This window comes from Chiloscyllium plagiosum, chromosome 48 (genome assembly GCF_004010195.1).
Source record: "Chiloscyllium plagiosum isolate BGI_BamShark_2017 chromosome 48, ASM401019v2, whole genome shotgun sequence".
NCBI classification, from domain to species: Eukaryota; Metazoa; Chordata; class Chondrichthyes; order Orectolobiformes; family Hemiscylliidae; genus Chiloscyllium; species Chiloscyllium plagiosum.
In genome coordinates, this window is record NC_057757.1 from 1970901 (window position 1) to 1989239 (window position 18339).

The 18339-nt window shown below is 41.3% G+C and overlaps 1 protein-coding gene across 1 annotated transcript in view; it reads right to left on the reverse strand.

Annotated features, from left to right (window-relative positions):
• Positions 1-11351: 11351 nt before the first annotated feature.
• The window catches only part of LOC122544304 (P2R1A-PPP2R2A-interacting phosphatase regulator 1-like), a 32787-nt gene continuing 25799 nt past the window's right edge, over positions 11352-18339 (reverse strand). Inside the window, exons 7-10 of the mRNA XM_043683445.1 lie at positions 16276-16364; positions 14406-14470; positions 13146-13248; positions 11352-11791 (exon numbers count right to left, since the gene is read on the reverse strand). Of these exons, the coding sequence (XP_043539380.1) occupies positions 11659-11791; positions 13146-13248; positions 14406-14470; positions 16276-16364 (390 nt within the window). The 3' untranslated portion in view covers positions 11352-11658. The remainder of the gene's footprint in view (positions 11792-13145; positions 13249-14405; positions 14471-16275; positions 16365-18339) is intronic.

An 18339-nucleotide genomic window follows, 5' to 3' on the forward strand; every position in this document is an offset into this window, starting at 1 on the left:
ATATTTTCAATTGATCCCCAACCTAAAAAGCTTTTGAAAATTAGAGTTTAGATTTTCACTATCCTATGTGACAGGTGCTTCAAACAATGTAATGAGGAGCAAAAGGCAATTCTGCCCTTCTTGCCTGCTCCCACCATTCAATATGATGATGGCTGATCTCATCTCAGCCTCAACTCTAGTTTCCTGCCCCTCTTTCCATAACCCTCCAACCCATTACTAATTAAAAATCTGTTTATCTCCTCAAACTTACTTAATCTCCCGACATCCACACACTCTGGGGTAGTGAATTCCATAGAATCACAACCCTTAGAGAAGTAATTTCTCCTCATCTGTTTTAAAATCTACTATCCCTTATCCTAAAACTATGAATTCTCATTCTAAATTGCCCAAGAGAAAGCATCCTGTGTCTACTTTGTCAGTGCCCTTTAGTACCATGAATACAATTAAATCTTTCAGTCTTTTAAATGCTGAGAAGATAGGCCTAAACTGCTCAATCTATCTTCATATGACAAACCTCCAATCTCTGGAATTAACGTAGTGAGTCTCCTGTGAACTGCTTCCAATGCAACTCAGTCCTCCTGAACATTACTCCAGGTCCGATCTCACTAATGCCTTTGTATTGCTATTTCTTTAGCCATAAATGCTAAAACAAATGCCAATTCCATTTGCCTTCCTTATTACCTACTGTAACTCCATTATAACTTTGTGATTCATGCAAAGGACACCAAGAATCCACTGTCCTGAAACACTCTCAAGTTTCTCTTCATTTATTTTCCATGTTACTTTCCTATTCCTCCAACAAAAATGGATAACTCCACACTTAACCACATTGAAATCCATCTGCCAAATGTTGGCCCATTGACCTAACCCATCTATATCTATTTGTAAATTTCTTACTTCCTTACTGCAACTTACTTGCCAACCTAATTTTATTGTTAGCTGCAAATTTGGTGATAGTACCTTCTGCATCCAGATCATTATTATAAATTATAATAGTTTGGGGCCCCAAGGACTGAATCCTGTGGCACCCCACTAGTTACATCAAACCAATTAGAAAAAGACTCATTTATCCTACTCTCTGCTTTATGTTGGTTAATCAATCAATCTTCTATTCAAGCTAATAAGTTACCCCAACCCCATGTGATCTTACCTTATGCGGTGACTTATCAAATGCCTTCTGGAAATCCAGACATACATCCACAACATCCCCATCATCCACTTTGCTTATACATCTTCGAATAACTATAGCAGATTAGTCAACTTACCCTTAAACCATGCTGTTAGCATCAATCTGCATTGCAAACCTGCCATTCTTATTTGAGTAAGGACATTAGATTAGCAATTTTCTAATTTACTAGAACCTTTTCCACATCAAGTTTGCAATATTGTAACTATAATGGATCCATATCTGTGCTGCCAATTCCTTCAAGACCTACGATGTAGATCATCAGACCCTGAAGACTTGACTGCCTTTAATCCCAGCAGTTTGCTCAGTAATTTTTCCCATAGTGAGTGATTACTCTGTTTTCCCCTTTCTAGAACTTTTCTAGTAAAGTCAAAGTTTCACCAAATTGAAGGAAGAAAGCTAGGCCTAAAGAAAAATTCTGTAGAAGAAACAAGAAGAAAGGCTTACGTTTGGATAGCGTCTCTCATGACCTACAAGTCACTACTCTAACAATAGACACACAAGTTAATGAGGTGGAAGCAGGGGAGGCAAGATATTTGTAGGGATAATATTGAGAATAATGGCCATCATAATAGCCCCAAAATCAATGAGTCCCCATGAGCAACACAACAGAAATTCTATTAAGAAAGCAGAGAAAACAACCATTTGCTGCTGGATGGTGACTAATTCTTTGGTTCTAACCATGACTCTCATATTCCAAAACGGGTATAATACATGAAATAGACATTATCCACAGACAAATTCAAAAAGTGTCGCAATGGAAAAAACACAGGTCAGGCAGCTTATGACCTATATGTTGACTCTCCTGCTCCTTGGATGCTGCCTAACCTGCTTTTTCCAGCACCACGTTTTTCGACTTCGACTCTCCAGTACCTGCAGACCTCACTTTCTCCATTTAACCACAGACAAGACTAACAGGTATAATCTCCTGGCTGCTCCCTTACCTTTTCTTGAAGTGTATAATATTGGCATCCTACAGTTTTTTCACAATTCCTGTTACCAATAAAATTTCTGTCATGGGAGAAGCTCGATTTTAGACTTTGGCAATGACAGGAGCATTACAATGTTAAACTACAAGAGTAGCACAAACTTCTTGCAAGTTCCTCTCCGAGCTGTATGAACTATAGATGGTATATGTAGTGAATTTGGAAGGTACTAAGGAACGTTAGTGAGTTGTTGCAGCACAATTGTGCACGGTACACATTGCCACTACTGTGCATCAGTGGTGAAGAGGCTCCAATACTGTTGAACAGAGGGGAGATGGTTAGATTCCTCTTAGTTGAATTGCTGGGCACTAGTGGCTCAAATATTTCTTGCCACTAAACCAGCCCAAGCTGACATCAAACTGATATGGAATAAACAAGTCAAATGTTTAGCTATAGGTAGTTTCAGAGGAGATAAAAGAATTTATGGAGGGAATTCCAATCGAGAAGACTTTTACATATCTCCCAAAGATAATCAGTTACCAAATCAAAGTTCACAGATTCAATGAAGGAGATTATATGGAAGACAGGATATAAATTACAAACAGCCTTAACACAAAATGTTCTGAAGGTTCATATTCAGAATTATATGCGATAGCTCTGGCAGATAAGGTTAAGCAGAATCCAAAGATTCCACAAGTACATTAATGGCAAAAGAACAACTTGGGAGAGAACAGGGCCTCAAAGATCATGAGACCGTCTATGTGTAGAACCACAGATGGGTGAGATACTAAACAAATACTTTGCATGGGTATTTATTGTGAAGAAAGACATGGAAGCTAGGGAATTCAGGGAAATAAATAGTGACGTCTTGAAAACAGTCCACATTACAGGAGGTTGTGGTGCTGGAGGTCTTAAAACTTAAAGATAAATACATCCCTGGGACCTGATCAAGTATATCCCAGGACATTGTGAGAAGCTAGGGAATAAATTGTGGGACACCTAGCAGCGATATTTGTATAATCAACAGCCATGGGAGAAGTGTCAGAAGACTGAAGGGTGGCTAATCTTGTGCCTTTATTTAAGGATGGCTGCAGGGCAAAGCCAGGGAACTAAAGACCAGTGAGTCTTGACTTCAGTGATGACTAAGTTGTTGGAGGGGATTCTGAGAGAAAGAATTTACATGCATTTCGAGAGACAAGGACTGACTATGGATAGTTAGCATGGCTTTGTGTGGGAAATCGTGTCACACAAAATTGGCAAAGTTTTTTGAAGAGGTGATCAAGAAGATAAATGAAGGCAGAGCAGTAGATAGTGTTTACATGGACTTTAGCAAGGCCTTTGACAAGGTTCCACATAGTAGGCTGGTTCGTAGGATTAGGTCAGATGGGATCCAGGGAGACCTAGCCAATTGGATATAAAATTGGCTTGTCAGTATGAGACAGAGGGTGGTGGTCGAGGGTTATTTTTCAGACTGGAGGCATGTGACTCAGTAAGCCACAGAAATCAGGACTAGATTCAGTGTTATTTGTTATTTATAGGAAGCATGTTTAGGAAATTTGCAGTTGACACCAAAATTGGTGGTTTTAGACAGCGAAGGTTATCTTAGAATGCAACGGAATCTTGATCAGCTGGGCCAGTGGGCCGAGGAGTGAAGTTTAATTCTGATGAATGTTAGGTGCTGCATTTTGGTAAGACAAACCAGGGCAAGACATACACAGTTAATGACAGGGCTTTGAGGAATGTTGTCAAACAGAGACACCAATGTGTTCAGGTACATAGTTCCTTGAAAGTGGAATCACAGGTGGACAGGGTGAAGAAAGCATTTGATACACTAGCCTTCATTATACCAGAACATTCAGTGTAGGAGTTGGGATGTCATACAGCAGCTATACAGAACAGGGGCGGCATGGTGGCTCAGTGGTTAGCACTGATGCCTCACAGCATCAGGGTCCCAGGTTCGATTCCAGCCTCTGGCGACTGTTTGTGTGGAGTTTCCACATTCTCCCAGTGTCTGCGTGGGTTTCCTCCGGGTGCTCCGGTTTCCTCCCACAGTCCAAAGATGTGCAGGTCAGATGGATTGGCCATGCTAAATTGCCCATAGAGCTAGGTGCATTAGTCAGAGGGAAATGGCTCTGGGTGGGTTACTCTTCGGAGGGTCGGTGTGGACTTGTTGGGCCGTAGGGCCTGTTTCAACACTGTAAGGAATGTAATCTAATCAGTGAGGCCACTTTCAGAGTACTGCATACAGTTCTGGTCACCCTGCTATAGGAAGGACATTATTAAACTGGAAACGATGCAATGAAGATTTACAAGGATGTTACTGGCACTGTAGGGTTTGAGTTATAAGGACAGGCGAGATAGGCTGCAACCTTTTTTGCTGGAGAATAGGAGACAGGAGGGATGACCTTAGAGTTTTATAAAATCACAAGGGTCATAGAAAAGGTGAATAGTAAAGTTCTTTTCTCTATGCTAGGGAAGTTCAAAGCTAGAGGGCATAGGTTTCAGGTGAGGGGAGGAAAGATTTAAAAGCGACCAGAGGGACAACAGTTTCATACAGTGGGAGGTGCCAGAGGAAGTGGTAGATGTGGTACAGTTACAAAATTTAAAATATATTTGGACAGGTACATGAATAAGGTAAGTTAGACTGATATGGGACAAACACACGTAAATGGGATTAGTTCAGTTTGGGAAATCTGGTCAGCAGGGACACATTGGACTGAAGGGTCTTACCATGTTGTATGACTCCATAACTGAAAGTAGTAATATTTTGAATTGAAACACTAACTAACATGCACCTACTGGTGTAGAACAAACTCTGAAAGTGACTACAAAAATACTCCATTGGCTGTAAATCCTTTAAAATCTCAGAGTTTGAGAAAAATTCTCCAAAAATGCTAAACTACCTAAATCCAAAATTTTAAAACGTAATCAGAAGATCAGTTACTTTCAGAAAAATATATGATTGGAGGTGCTGGTGTTGGACTGGGGTGCGCAAAGTTAAAAATCACACAACACCACATTATATTCCACCTGGTGTTGTGTGATTTTTAACTTCAGAAAAAATAAGGTTATTTAACTGATGTTCCTTGGATTTAAAGAATTGAAGTTGATCTGCCATTATGATTTCCAGCTGAAAAAGACTAGGCATATTAAATGATTCATTATTTAATTTGTACATACAAACATTTCACATCAACTGATTTTTTACAGACAAGCTGTGGCATTCCCAACAGAGCCACATAAACAGAAAAATGCAGAAATACTGTTATTCTCATTTACAAATTACACCATCCCAGACTGCAGCTCTCCATTCACAAGTGTGGTTCTGTACAGGCCAACAGATAATGCTCCAGATATCACTCTCATGGATCCAGAGCATATTCATATCCATTATACTATGCAGTGATATTTAGCATCCAACATGTTAATATTCGAGGAATCTTTGGCTCAGGTAAATGCTCAAGTTGGCATCTTGCATTAATGCAACTGGGCACTGGCTCATACTATGGTTGAAAAAGTCTTTTCAAATGAAGCTGTAACATGTGCCATTATCCGTGTAAGACTGCAAATGCCAGCTCATGTAGTGTGGATCACTGATGTAATCCACAAACTACTGTCTTTAAACAACCGTCTCTTGCCCTTTCCCACAACCTGTTTCCCCTTAACCCAACCCAACCCCTTACCCCTCCCAAACATTTTTTCTTTCTAGAAATCCTGTAGCCATTGACATTGGACACCAACCAGCACAACATCTCTGGTGCCCATTTACATTTGACAAAAAAGGGTATCACTGAATGACATCGCCCAAAAGAGATCCTATTCTTATCTAATGTTCATTTATGGACATTTTAGAACCCCAAAAAAAAATGACAAAGTCAACTTGGCTGCTTATCTGTGAGAAGCCATATTGATAATAGGCAACACCATAATCCAATTAGTAGTATGTTTTCCAAATGCTTATCAGATGTACACAGATGCAAAATGAAACTCCAACATTCCCAGATCATGCTTGTTGTATTAAATGTTGATATTGGACAATGGTCACACATTGAATTTAAAATCTTCAAAGACATGCACCCCTTGGGACTCAACTGCTATCAAACATAGATACCCCATGTCTGCGTCTCAGTCCCTATAAAGACAATGCCACAACTGGCTGTCTAAGTCCGAACACATTGAGCAAATCAGAGCTATGTACAAAGGCCACATCAACTTTCATATTGGTCCATGGAATTTTATCAACAATAACTGCTAGTTAAAAGACTCTTTACATTACAAAAGCTGCATAAGAGAAAGCTATGCAGGATTATTCACCACACTGCATCTGAATAACTTCATTGCCCAAATTGGTCATTTTACCTGGCAAATTGGTAATTTCCGTTTGCTAAGTGAAAAGGAATTTGTTTTGTTGCTCCCACTGCTAGTCCAGTTGTTTAAGGGGTAAGACCCATAATTTCCCTGTCACTATATTGAAGTTGTGAGTCGCAGGGACCACTGAAGAATACAGAGGTATGAGATGGAGTGTTCACCCATGTTTCAACAAAGTTTAAACAATTCTTGTCTAGCAGATTATACACTAAAAGGGATCTTGTTTTAGTTGTGGCCATTGTTGCCAATAAATTATTCCACTTACTTCATGTAAGCACTTGGAAGGAAAAGGCCATTTGGTTCCTCACTGCTTATCCAATTGGGTGCTGTGACATGATTGAGAAACAAAAAAAAAATCTTCCCCTCCTCCCTGAGGCAATCAAATAAGTTTCAATAGCAATGTGGTTATTCATGATACATCATTCAAAAGTCAAAATTATTGAAAAGATTTTCTCTTTCAAAAGGTTTTTGTTAAAACCAGTTTATCGCTTAATCCTCTCAAAACATTATTTTGGAGAGTTTATAAAGGATCTGGAAAAAAAAAAGTCATATTTCATTAGAATCTTAACCTAAGGAGTAAAATTTGCAATACTACGGGGAAAAAGGCAGGAGAGCAGAGACACATTGGCTCAAATGGCCCCCTTATATACTATACTTTACAAAGATTACTTTGATGTGGAAACTCAGTAAAAAGTGCAACAAGATGCCTTGTGAATCTGAGACTTTTCTTCCCCTCCCTCTCCCAACTTATTTTAGTCTCTGAATAAATCCAAAGTATTGATGAAACTTGCCACCAAACAACACTGCCAACTTCCACCCATTGACAACTTGGGTGAAATGGTCAAACATGTGCCATAGCTCAACACCGACTGCAGTGATCTAGGAACTAGGTTGTAAAATGTAATGAAAAAAATCTAAGTAACAGTTACCATAAATAATACAGTAAAAGCTTTGCATATCTGTGTACTTACCAACTCCTCTCCAATTTCTAATAGAAACTCTGTGTTACTCACACCTGCTTGCCACTGGTCATTCCACATCAGTACTGGCAGGAGAGTGTTGTTACGGAGTAACAAGGTTTACATGGATAGTTTTTAAGTATGGGAAAAAAAATTATAATAGGACAGAAGTCCAATTTTAAAAATGTGTCCTGATTTGATTAATCTACCAGCATTTGCATTCGCAGAAGAGAAAACACTTGAGTGCATTGTCACAGGAATAGATGGGTACTTGTACTTTTTGTGAATGCAGTAGAAACACATTTTTCTTAAAGATTGATGCTGAGGAACACGCGCGCACACCTCAGTTAAAATATTTTAGCCACCTTGACACCTTTGTGGCAATAAAATTGAGAAAAAAGTCAATTCCATTTGACAGATAACAATTGAGAAAATTGTTAAGTCACAACGAAAACAATTCAGCAACATCCGTGTGTTTAATTATCTGCCTCTTTTCAAACAGCTTAAGAGACACAAAGATGGTGGGAGATTGAACACTCATATGTAACCTTGCTGCTGAGGTTCCACTTCAGACAGCCAGGTCTTCCTTACACAATGGCATGAATCCAAGGATGGGCATTGTTCACAATTTATTTTTTCCCCTTCACTACATTTTTGGAAAGCTTGCAATACTCCAGCATTTCAGTGCTCTCTAAATTATTTCGCTCTAAGTTACTCCTTACCATGCTCCTTCATGTTAAGTGAGTTCCACCCTTCACACTTTTTTTTGCAGGCGTCCGGCTGCAAACACGTCGGATGTCTGAAATTCTCACTCATACCCTGACATTCAATGAATTTATTGTTTGTAATGACATTACGAGTGGTAACAACAGACAAGACTGACCTTTCTGAATAGCTGGAAGTTAGACAACCCTTACTGTTTTTTATAAACATTTACATATAATTTATATAATTATATAAAAATATAAAATTGGCACCAATGACCCTAAATTTATTTTCTTCATATACTGCGTCATCCCTACTCAGTGGTTCTCTAGACCAATGATTGTAAATAATTACTTTTAAACCCTTCGGGTTAGAGCATATTAATTGGATTAACACAGTACTACCTGATAACAAATGGGTTCTGTACAGTTTTAAACAACAAGTGAATAAACTCTGAGCACAGAGGCAAAGGCAATCAGACACTTCAATTTCTTCCTTAATTAAAAAAAAATCCTCTCCACGTTTTCTTTCCTCTTAAAAAGCTTTGGTATGAAATGGGGTGAAATGAGCCAATACTTGATGTTAAGACTAGGTTCGACCTGCCAACCAGCCACACAGTCTCCAGCAGGACAGCTGCTGGAGAAAGTCAACCAACAAAAGGATGGCTCAAATGAAATACCAAGACTTTGAAGGTTTGCCAGCACTATCCACTTCCTAGCTTTCCCTCCAAGTAAAAGCAACAACAATGGCTTAATAAAAGCAGGTAGCTAGTGACAGAAGAAAGTTACAGAGGGAATGAGGAGAGTTTGTTGAACTTAACTGCTGGTCAGATGCATTCCCGCCCTCAGACTGGGTGACTTCAGAAGTTCATTCGCTCTAAGCTTAGAACCTCACAGCAACAACAGCAAGTGATGGGACTGGTGCAGTACAAGTTGCTGAAACAACACACGGCAGCTAATGTTCTAAAATCAGCAAAGGAAAAAAAAATCAAATTGAGCTATGGGTCTTCCAGATGACTGGAGTCCAACACATTGCACGCAATTATCTTCAGGTTTGCATGGCAGTGACTGTTTGGTCTTGACTCAATGCACAAATCAATTTGCTCATGAGTTACCAAGAAATTCCAAATATCCTGATGCTGTGAAACTTGAAAGGGTTCAGGAAAGATTTACAAGGATGTTGCCAGGGTTGGAGGATTTGAGCTATAGGGAGAGGTTGAATAGGCTGAGGTTGTTTTCCCTGGAGCGTCGGAGGCTGAGGGGTGACCTCCTAGAGCTTTATAAAATCATGAGGGACATGCATAGGATAAATAGACAAGATCTTTTCCCTAGGTTGGGGCAGTCCAGAACTAGAGGGCATAGGTTTAGGGTGAGAGGAGCGAGATATAAAAGAAACCTAAGGGGCAACTTTTTCCACACAGAGGGTGGTGCGTGTATGGAATGCACTGCCAGAGGAAGTGGTGGAGGCTGGTGCAATTACAACATTTAAGAGGCATTTGGATGGGTATATGAATAGGAAGGGTTTGGAGGGATATGGGCCAAGTGCTGGCAAATGGGACTAGATTGGGTTGGGATATTTGATCGCCATGGACGAATTGGACAGAAGAGTATGTTTCCATGCTGTACATCTCTATGACTGTTTCAAACCTAACAATCATCATCAATTTCAGCACTGTACCTCCCTCTACATTACATTCAAGCTAAAACAAATCCCACCTTTCTCTTACTGAATGAAGTTTCCAATTGCAAGCACCTTCCACATGAAAACAAGACCATTTCCGGGAGCCTGCACTGGAGTTTTTGGGGTCAGCTATGTTCCAAACATAACAGCACTGGGAATTTCTTGGTCCTCGGTTAAATAATCATGACATCTGAAGTTAAAAAAACACAATACGGTTGCACTTACGTACAAATATGGCAGTGGTTCACTATCCCCACGTAGCCTGCCTTCAACTGTTCTCAATGCCAGCTCCGAACCACCGGATGCAAACATCGATGTTTATAATACTGTAATATTAAACCATCTCCCTAGCTTGTACGTAGCAACACCATACTCAGCCCATAATGTGTCAGGGCTGAGCAGAAGGCAATTTCATGACAGACGTTATGCTGGGATGACGGTTATTCGGAGTCAAGAGAATGTGGTGCTAGAAAAGCACAGCCAGTCGGGCAGCATCCAAGGAGCAGGAGAATTGACATTTCGGGCATAAGCTCTTCATCAGAAATGAGCTCGGATGCTGCCTGACCGGCTGTGCTTTTCCGGCACAACACTCTCAGGCTCAGATCTCCAGCATCTGCAGTCCTCACTTTTTCCATGGCAGTTATCGAGGAAGGGATCCCACAAGCTTTGGAGGCCACGAGAGATCCTGACTCAGAAAGAAAGAGAAAGTCACGTCTATGAGTCTTCTCTCAGTCAAGTACAGACGAGCAAAGTTAGTCCCAGAACACAATGTTTGATATATTATTCCAATAAGGAAATTACAGCGGGCTGAATGTAATATTATACAGGGATTCAATTGTATTGGGAGGAAACTACAGAAGAATCACAATGTATGCCTGAACATATTTGCATCCTAAAGAGCCACTGCATGCCCATGTGATGGTTCTCACAGCAACAGTGATCTGCCCAACCCTTATAATCTGCTTATTTCCCTTGTTGAAGGTAGTTTGAATAGGACAAGTGAGTCCAACATGCAAGATAACCCAAATGATATGAAAATGTTTGGTTAAATGATCCAGGAACCAACTTCACAGAAAGTAGAATCAGATAAAGCAACAGCGAGCCATGAAGCAGTCGGTGTTTTGAAGCTGGTGGAAGTCACCATTTGTAAGTCATGACATTCTATATATACACCATCATTGCAGCCAGAAGCTCCCAGCTCACTGTAGAAACATGCCTCTTCGAAGAGTCGCAGGAGCACACTTCACACCATCCCCCTTCCCCTCTACTCCCACTAGCAAAGTTCACTAGCCAACACAGTAATGATTGGCCCCAACAGCAGCTCTTTTCATTATGTCTGATCGTCATGTTTGCAGAACCTTGTCCCAAGTCATACTTAAAATGGTTGACAGAGATCAACCTTGTTTTATCACAGGCTCCAGCCCTATTGGTGTATATACATACGTACGTATACACACGCACGCGCGCGCGCGCACACACACACGCACACACGCAGGGCAAGAATAGCTTCATCAACTCTCTTATAACTTCACAACAACTTAATTTTTCTACAGCGATTCATACAGTGGTATGTACAGTGGGCAGGCACTAGGTCTGAACCCAAATGACAAAGAGTCAGGTTAGCTCCAACCATGAATTGTGCAGTTCCAGGCCAAGTGGCAGGCAGGAGCAAATTCTGTTCCCTTACTCACTGACCGCCCTTGAATGGTTTCTTTCACTAATTAACTATACAATCGACTATAAAATACTGATTAGGAATGCTATTATACAGTCTCCTCTAACAAAGTGCTTTATGTAGCCCATCTCTTAGAATAAGGGTGATTGTCTCTTTTGTTCACATTCCAGGGGGGTGAGCCACAGAGGCGAATGGCGAAGTGAAACCGATCTCGGCTGCGGATGGTGAAGCTGCGACATAAGGCCCTGATGGAGGCACGGTCTGTGGAGGGCTGCTGTTCACACATTCCAGGCTGAAACAAACAATAAAAAAGGAAAAAAAAAAGTATTGTTAGGATTGGGTCACTGGCAGTATTGGAGCTAAACACAACTTCCTCTGGCTTTCCACCCAAATCTTCTCTTCCCTCCTTCTCAACTCATTGATATCTTTTGCATTTAACTACTGTTGTGTATATTTTGTACGTCTCTTGCGTAATAAACTTCCATGAGTCTTCACAGAAGCATTATCAAACTAAAAATTTAACCCTGAGCCACATATGGAGACATGATGGCAGATGACCAAAGGTTAAGATCTGTGAAGTGGAGAGAAGGGGACAGCAAGGTTGGAGCAAGGAACTCCAAAGCTAACTGTGGAGATCACCATTAATGGTAAGCAGCTAAAATAGCATGGGCAGAAAACCAAAACTGAAGCACTGAGATCTCAGTGGGTTGGAGGCAATTACAGGGAAAACCACCACCCGCATTTATACAGCAATTTTAAATCCAATATGGGCATCAATACCTCCTTAGCTCCTTATCCAGTTCCTCACCAAAGTTTTCTGGTAATACAAAACAAGAGTTGTGGTCAATTTTCACCTGCTCCAGCATGGAAGCAAGTGTAGTTCAGTCAAAACCCACAAGCAGCTTCGCTATGGATGACTTAAGCCAACATCTGGCTTAGGACAGCCCGTCAGTTAGGGGAAGGGAACGGATGAGGAAATAAGTCAAACATTCTACTCCCTCCTGTGTCCCCCTGGATAGATACCAGAAATGATCAAGATCTGTTGAGCTTGTAAGACACTTTGCTTTTGAAGTTCACGTCAACTTGGATAATGTAAGTTATGGGAAGTAACCAGTACTTCTGGGACAGGAAAAAAACAGAAAATGACATTGAATGGAGGTTGCCAATAGTCAGTCAATCTTACACTCACTCAGAACAAAATATTTAATAATAGATTCCTATATTATCAGTGAAAGCGACAGTAGAGGGTGAAAGATATCTACCTGGGCACGGTAGTTCTGTGGTTAGCACTGCTGCCTCACAGCGCCAGGCACCCGGGTTCAATTCCCGCCTCAGGCAACTGTCTGTGTGGAGTTTGCACATTCTCCCCGTGTCTCCGTGGGTTTCCTCCGGGTGCTCCAGTTTCCTCCCACAGTCCAAAAATGTGCAGGTTAGGTGAATTGGCCATGCTAAATTGCCTGTAGTGTTAGGTGAAGGGGTAAATGTAGGGAAATGGGTTTGGGTGGGTTGCTCTTCAGAGGATCGGTGTGGACTTGTTGGGCCGAAGGGCCTGTTTCCACACTAAGTAATCTAATCAAATGCGGCAGAACTTTAGATACAGTTTATACCACTTCTACTGGAGAGAAAACAACCTATGTTCGCCATACCTGTGTGAAAGCAATGGTGTTAGCAGAGGAGTCTCAGCATTTCCGATCCCAGGAACACCACTGACAAACAATTTCTTTGGGGGAGAATCCACTTCCATGTCCCCTGTAGAAAAAAGCAAAGGTCAACGACGGAGAGCTCAAAACAGGAAAAAGAGAGAGAGGACAAAGCACAGAATGTGCGAGTTTCTTAACTTCATCAATAGTGGTAAAAAGTTAAGACATCAAGCTGAAATGAATGGCTGACGCTAAAATTTAATTTCATTGGGTCCTGCAGGTCTCAGTACTTTAGAACTCTGGTATTTTTCCATCACACTCTGCCCACTATGGTACAGGTACAGATATCACTGGTTCATCATTGCAAAATGATTAACTGAATAAGCACACAGTGGTAACATACAACCTGTACAGAGGATTGGATAAGGTTTGTGCAATGTTCAAGTAATGATGGCATTTATCAGAGTATTAAATCTTGCAGCAATTAAATTCCAGTGTCTATCATGCACCTATTGCCATCTTCAATAGGAAGGTGGTGACGGTGTAGTAATGTCACTGGACAAATGATCCAGAGGCCCAGGTTAATGCTCTGGGGACACAGGTTAAAATCCCACCAGAAAATTGGAGTTTAAATTCAATTGACCAACCAATCTGGAATTCTAGGTGATCATCAAACTATTACTGATTGTTGTTAAAACCCATCTGGTCATTAGTGGTCTTCAAGGAAGGAAATCTTCTGTCCTTACCTTGTCTAATCGACATGCGATTCCAGATCCATAACAATGTCACTGACTCTTAAGTGCCCACTGAAATTTCTGATGTATATTTTTTACTATGCTGATTAAAAGTCTTGTGAAATTCATCCCCAGCACTATTTCAAAGTATTTTTGAACTTGCTTGAAGTAAATTGTTTTTACAACCACTGTGACAGCACTGACAGGAACTGCAATTCCAGAGAAGAGTCATAGTGGACTCTCTCTCTCCCTGCAAAGATGCTGCCAGACCTACTACTTTATGGTTTTATTACAGACAGGAACTGAAAGGGAACAGTTCTCAACAAAAAATAAACAAGACGGTGAAAAAAAAATTGGATTCAATTTGATCCCCTTTAAATTTTTTTTAACAAAGCTAAGACTCTAGTTAATGTTGATGCATAGAAGGACTATGGAGTCAGCTAGCAGGTACTGCAAGCAATTATGAAAGCAAAAATATTGGTCTTTATTGCAAGAGAGTTGCAAGTACAACGTATTATGGAAGACTTCTTACCTTTCCTCTTCAATGGTCCCAAGGCACTGGGTCGTATAGCAACACTCGGGCTGACACTCCTCCTGCTGTAAAAGACAAAGGCAAATTCAAATCCAGGCAGGCATTATTCAATGAGCTACACTCATCCACAGCATATTACAGATTGCCATGAATTGTTGCACCACAACGGTCAAGGTGTACTAAACATTGGAACCAGGGTTAATAAGGTTTTGGTCCACAATAAGGGTGCACACCTTCTCTATAAAAATCACTGCACCTGAAGTGGAAGTAGACTATGCCTAGGGATAGTGGCAATTCAGGAGAAGTAATGGTACACTGCACGCAAGAGACACCATACAAGATATGAAGAATGAGCTCAATGACAGGGAAGAGCTGGGAGGTGATGAGCTAGGAGAGATCGGTGATCTTGCTTTGTGTAAACGAATTATCAAAAGGCATTAGGAAACATGTACAAAGGAGCACTTTTTAAGGGACAAGGAATTTCTGAGACTGCAGGACCTTGTGACAATCTTTGTATGTAGAGTGCTGCCCTACCCAGACACTCAAATGGCCAACCTTCCTGAGCAGGACACCGAAAATGTTCTGAAGCTTTCCTTGAAGTGTAGCAGCATTGATATTAATGAGGTCCTTGTTAGCAATTGTTTAGAATGATGACAACTTGTTCATTAAGCAGCATCACACATCGAGTAACAACATCTTAATGAGGAGGCACAGCAGCAATAGGAGAGAAAGGAAAGGAAGCAAATCCTGCATTCTGAATCCCACTACCATGGACATTCTGCCCTAATTCCTAAAGGTCAGTGGGTCGACAATTGGTCTGTTCAGTCAACAAAGATGTAGGTCAGAAACTCAAGACCTTGAGTCAACATCATTTTGAATCAAGACCCCTCTGACAACTGACCTATCGTTCCCTTTCAACTTCTCATGTACACCCAACTGTACCGCTAGGTTGTACGTGTTTGTTTTTCCTGCTGACAGGCTGTTTTGTTACACTTAGACCAACATTTAAAAGTAGGAATTCCCTGTATAATAAAAAAAATCGACCACCCAAATTCTGCTTGCAAGCAGGTACCTACAGATGTTACAGAAACAGGCACTCATACAAGTAACACGAGGCCGTTCGGCCCCTTGAACCTATTCAGCCATTCAGTTAGATTGTGACTGGTCTGTATTTTAACAAAAACTGAGTTAAGATAGAAGTCAGAAATGATCAAATCTACTCACTTGTATGGAAAACCGATGTTCAGCAAGACACAAGAAAATATCATGGGTCCTTTACTAGTATTTACCAGTGTTAACACAGAGACTTGTTATTCAGGCCTGTGATTGTAGTGTTGACACATCCTCAGTATTCAGCAATTTAAAAAATACTGTCAGACTGTTTAGCACAACATACTGAAAGAGGAGCATGTGTTTGCAGTATATATTTCAAAGTTGTCCATTGACCTCTGACACTCAGCATATAATGGGAGACTGAAAAGCATGAAGAATATTACTCAAGATTGGCTCATGACTGTAGAATATTTTATTAATTCCAGGAATATAAGCCCACTTAGCATACAGTTCGGTGGTCAAGTATAACAGCTTAGCGCCTCAGGCTCAGGAGAATTTCTGGTGATACATGCGTTGTAGAAAACATGTAGAACCCTCTTATGACAGCCAATGACGAAAGAAGCAGGGGAAGTAGCTTCTTAATATCCATTCTTAGCGACGGGGAGAAAAGGTTTCTGTTTTATAATTAAAATAACCAAGCCCACAACATCAGAGTGGAAAACAGTCAGGAAGCAAAACACAGTCTAAAATGAGAAAGCAATAACTCCCCAGGTTTAATGGCAAACTTGAGCTCTAAGTGTTCATAGATTCCTCTCACCTTGCAATACGGCGAGTGGGACTTGGAGAGGAATTTGGGGTGATGCCACCTTTGGGTATCAGAATCGGCTGGGATGATGAGAAGTACTGCTGTTAAAAAAGGAGTTAATCATTAGCGTATAGCAAACAGTTACCCTGCTGCACCCCTTGCTCACCTCTAATTGGTGTCTAATTCTTGTTCTGAAAGCCACAATTGAATCAGCCTCCAGCATACACTTAGGCAGTATATTCCAAATTCTAACCGCACGCTGCATGGTTTTCTCCTTGTGTCACCATTCCTTCTTTAGCCCATCATTTTAAATTGGTGTCTTGATGAGAATGGAAAAGGGAAACCAGTTCCTTCCCCTCTCTGTCCAGACACCTTAATAGTTAACACCCTTCAAAGTTTGTGCGAAGATTTGTAGCTCAGGTGCTCGTTGTTGTGGTTCTGTTCGCCGAACTGAGAATTTGTGTTGCAGACGTTTCGTCCCCTGTCTGGGTGACATCCTCAGTGCTTGGGAGCCTCCTGTGAAGCGCTTCTGTGATCTTTCCTCCAGCATTTATAGTGGTTTATAAGCACTTCACAGGAGGCTCTCAAGCACTGAGGACGTCACCTACACAGGGGACGAAACGTCTGCAACACAAATTCCCAGCTCCACGAACAGAACCACAACAGTTAACACCCTTTTCCTGATATTAGCAGCTATTTGGAATCAACAGAGGTAGTTTAAGCAATGGGGACTTCAAATTAAACTGTAGATGCAAACCAACTTCTGGCCACTAGATGGCACATGCAAACCTGCACCCTGCTGAATGAAACACAAAACACTTTCCAGACACAGGCCACAGAATTAGTATTTACCAAAGCAGACAATTAAAAGCAATCCAGGTAAGCCCATGCAATGATTCCCCAGGAAGGGTAGCATTAGGTGAAAGACAGTCAATCCCAAATGCATGACATGCCACGTAGCTCAAAAGAAGCAAAGGCCAGACTGCAGTTTGCGCTGAGGGAGTTCTGATATTTCCCTGCCTCAATCTAAAATATTATGTGCCTCTTGCAACCTCAAACAACTTCTCTGATAAAAATGGCAAGACTGGAAAAAACACAGTCAGCCAGCTACTTGTTTTCTGTGCAACCAGGAAACACTGCAACATTGCAAACGGTGATTGCATGCAAAGCATGAGTATGACAACCGTGGCTTAGTGGGTAGCACTGCCTCTTGTTGGAGTCAGAAGGTCATAGATTCAAACCCCACTCCATCGGCTCTGGAGCCTAACCCACACCAACAAAGTGCAGAAATGAAGGAACGTTACATTTCTGTGTTTTGAATAAGGCATTCAATGAAATTTAAGAGTCATCTCCAATATTAGATTTGGAAAATTCGATAAAGCTGACCAGAAGGGCTTAAAACAGCACAGTGGCTCAGTGGTTAGCACTGCTGCCTCACAGCGCCAGGGATCCGGGTTCAATTCCCGCCTGTGTGGAGTTTGCACATTCTCCCTGTGTCTGCGTGGGTTCCTCCGGGTGCCTCCCACAGTCCAAAGATGTGCAGGTTAGGTGAATTGGCCATGCTGAATTGCCCGTAGTGTTAGGTGCATTAGTCAGGGGTGAATATAGGGGAATGGATCTGGGTGGGTTGCTCTTTGGAGGGTCGGTGTGGACTTGTTGGGCCGAAGAGCCTGTTTCCACACTGTAGGGAATCTAATCAAAAAAACAACCCCAGAGCAAACAGAATATAGATGCTTACATGTAACTGAAACAAACAACAGGTTACTTAGGAATAGATTAAACACAATGCACCATCAAGCATGTCTTCACCATGTGACACTGAAAAAGGTTGAAACTTTATTGCTGGAACAGCACAGCAGGTCAGGCAGCATCCAGGGAACAGGAGATTCGACGTTTCGGCACTGAAAAAGGGCCAACTCAGACTGGTATGCAGTGGGAGAACTCCTGTAGGTGTGCACACAGCACCATCAACATACCAATTTCTGTTCTCACTCCATCTGCGACTTGTTGCATTCCTGCCAGATCTGCTGTCACAGATTGTCTGTCTTATACCACCCTCACACATCAACTGAAAAT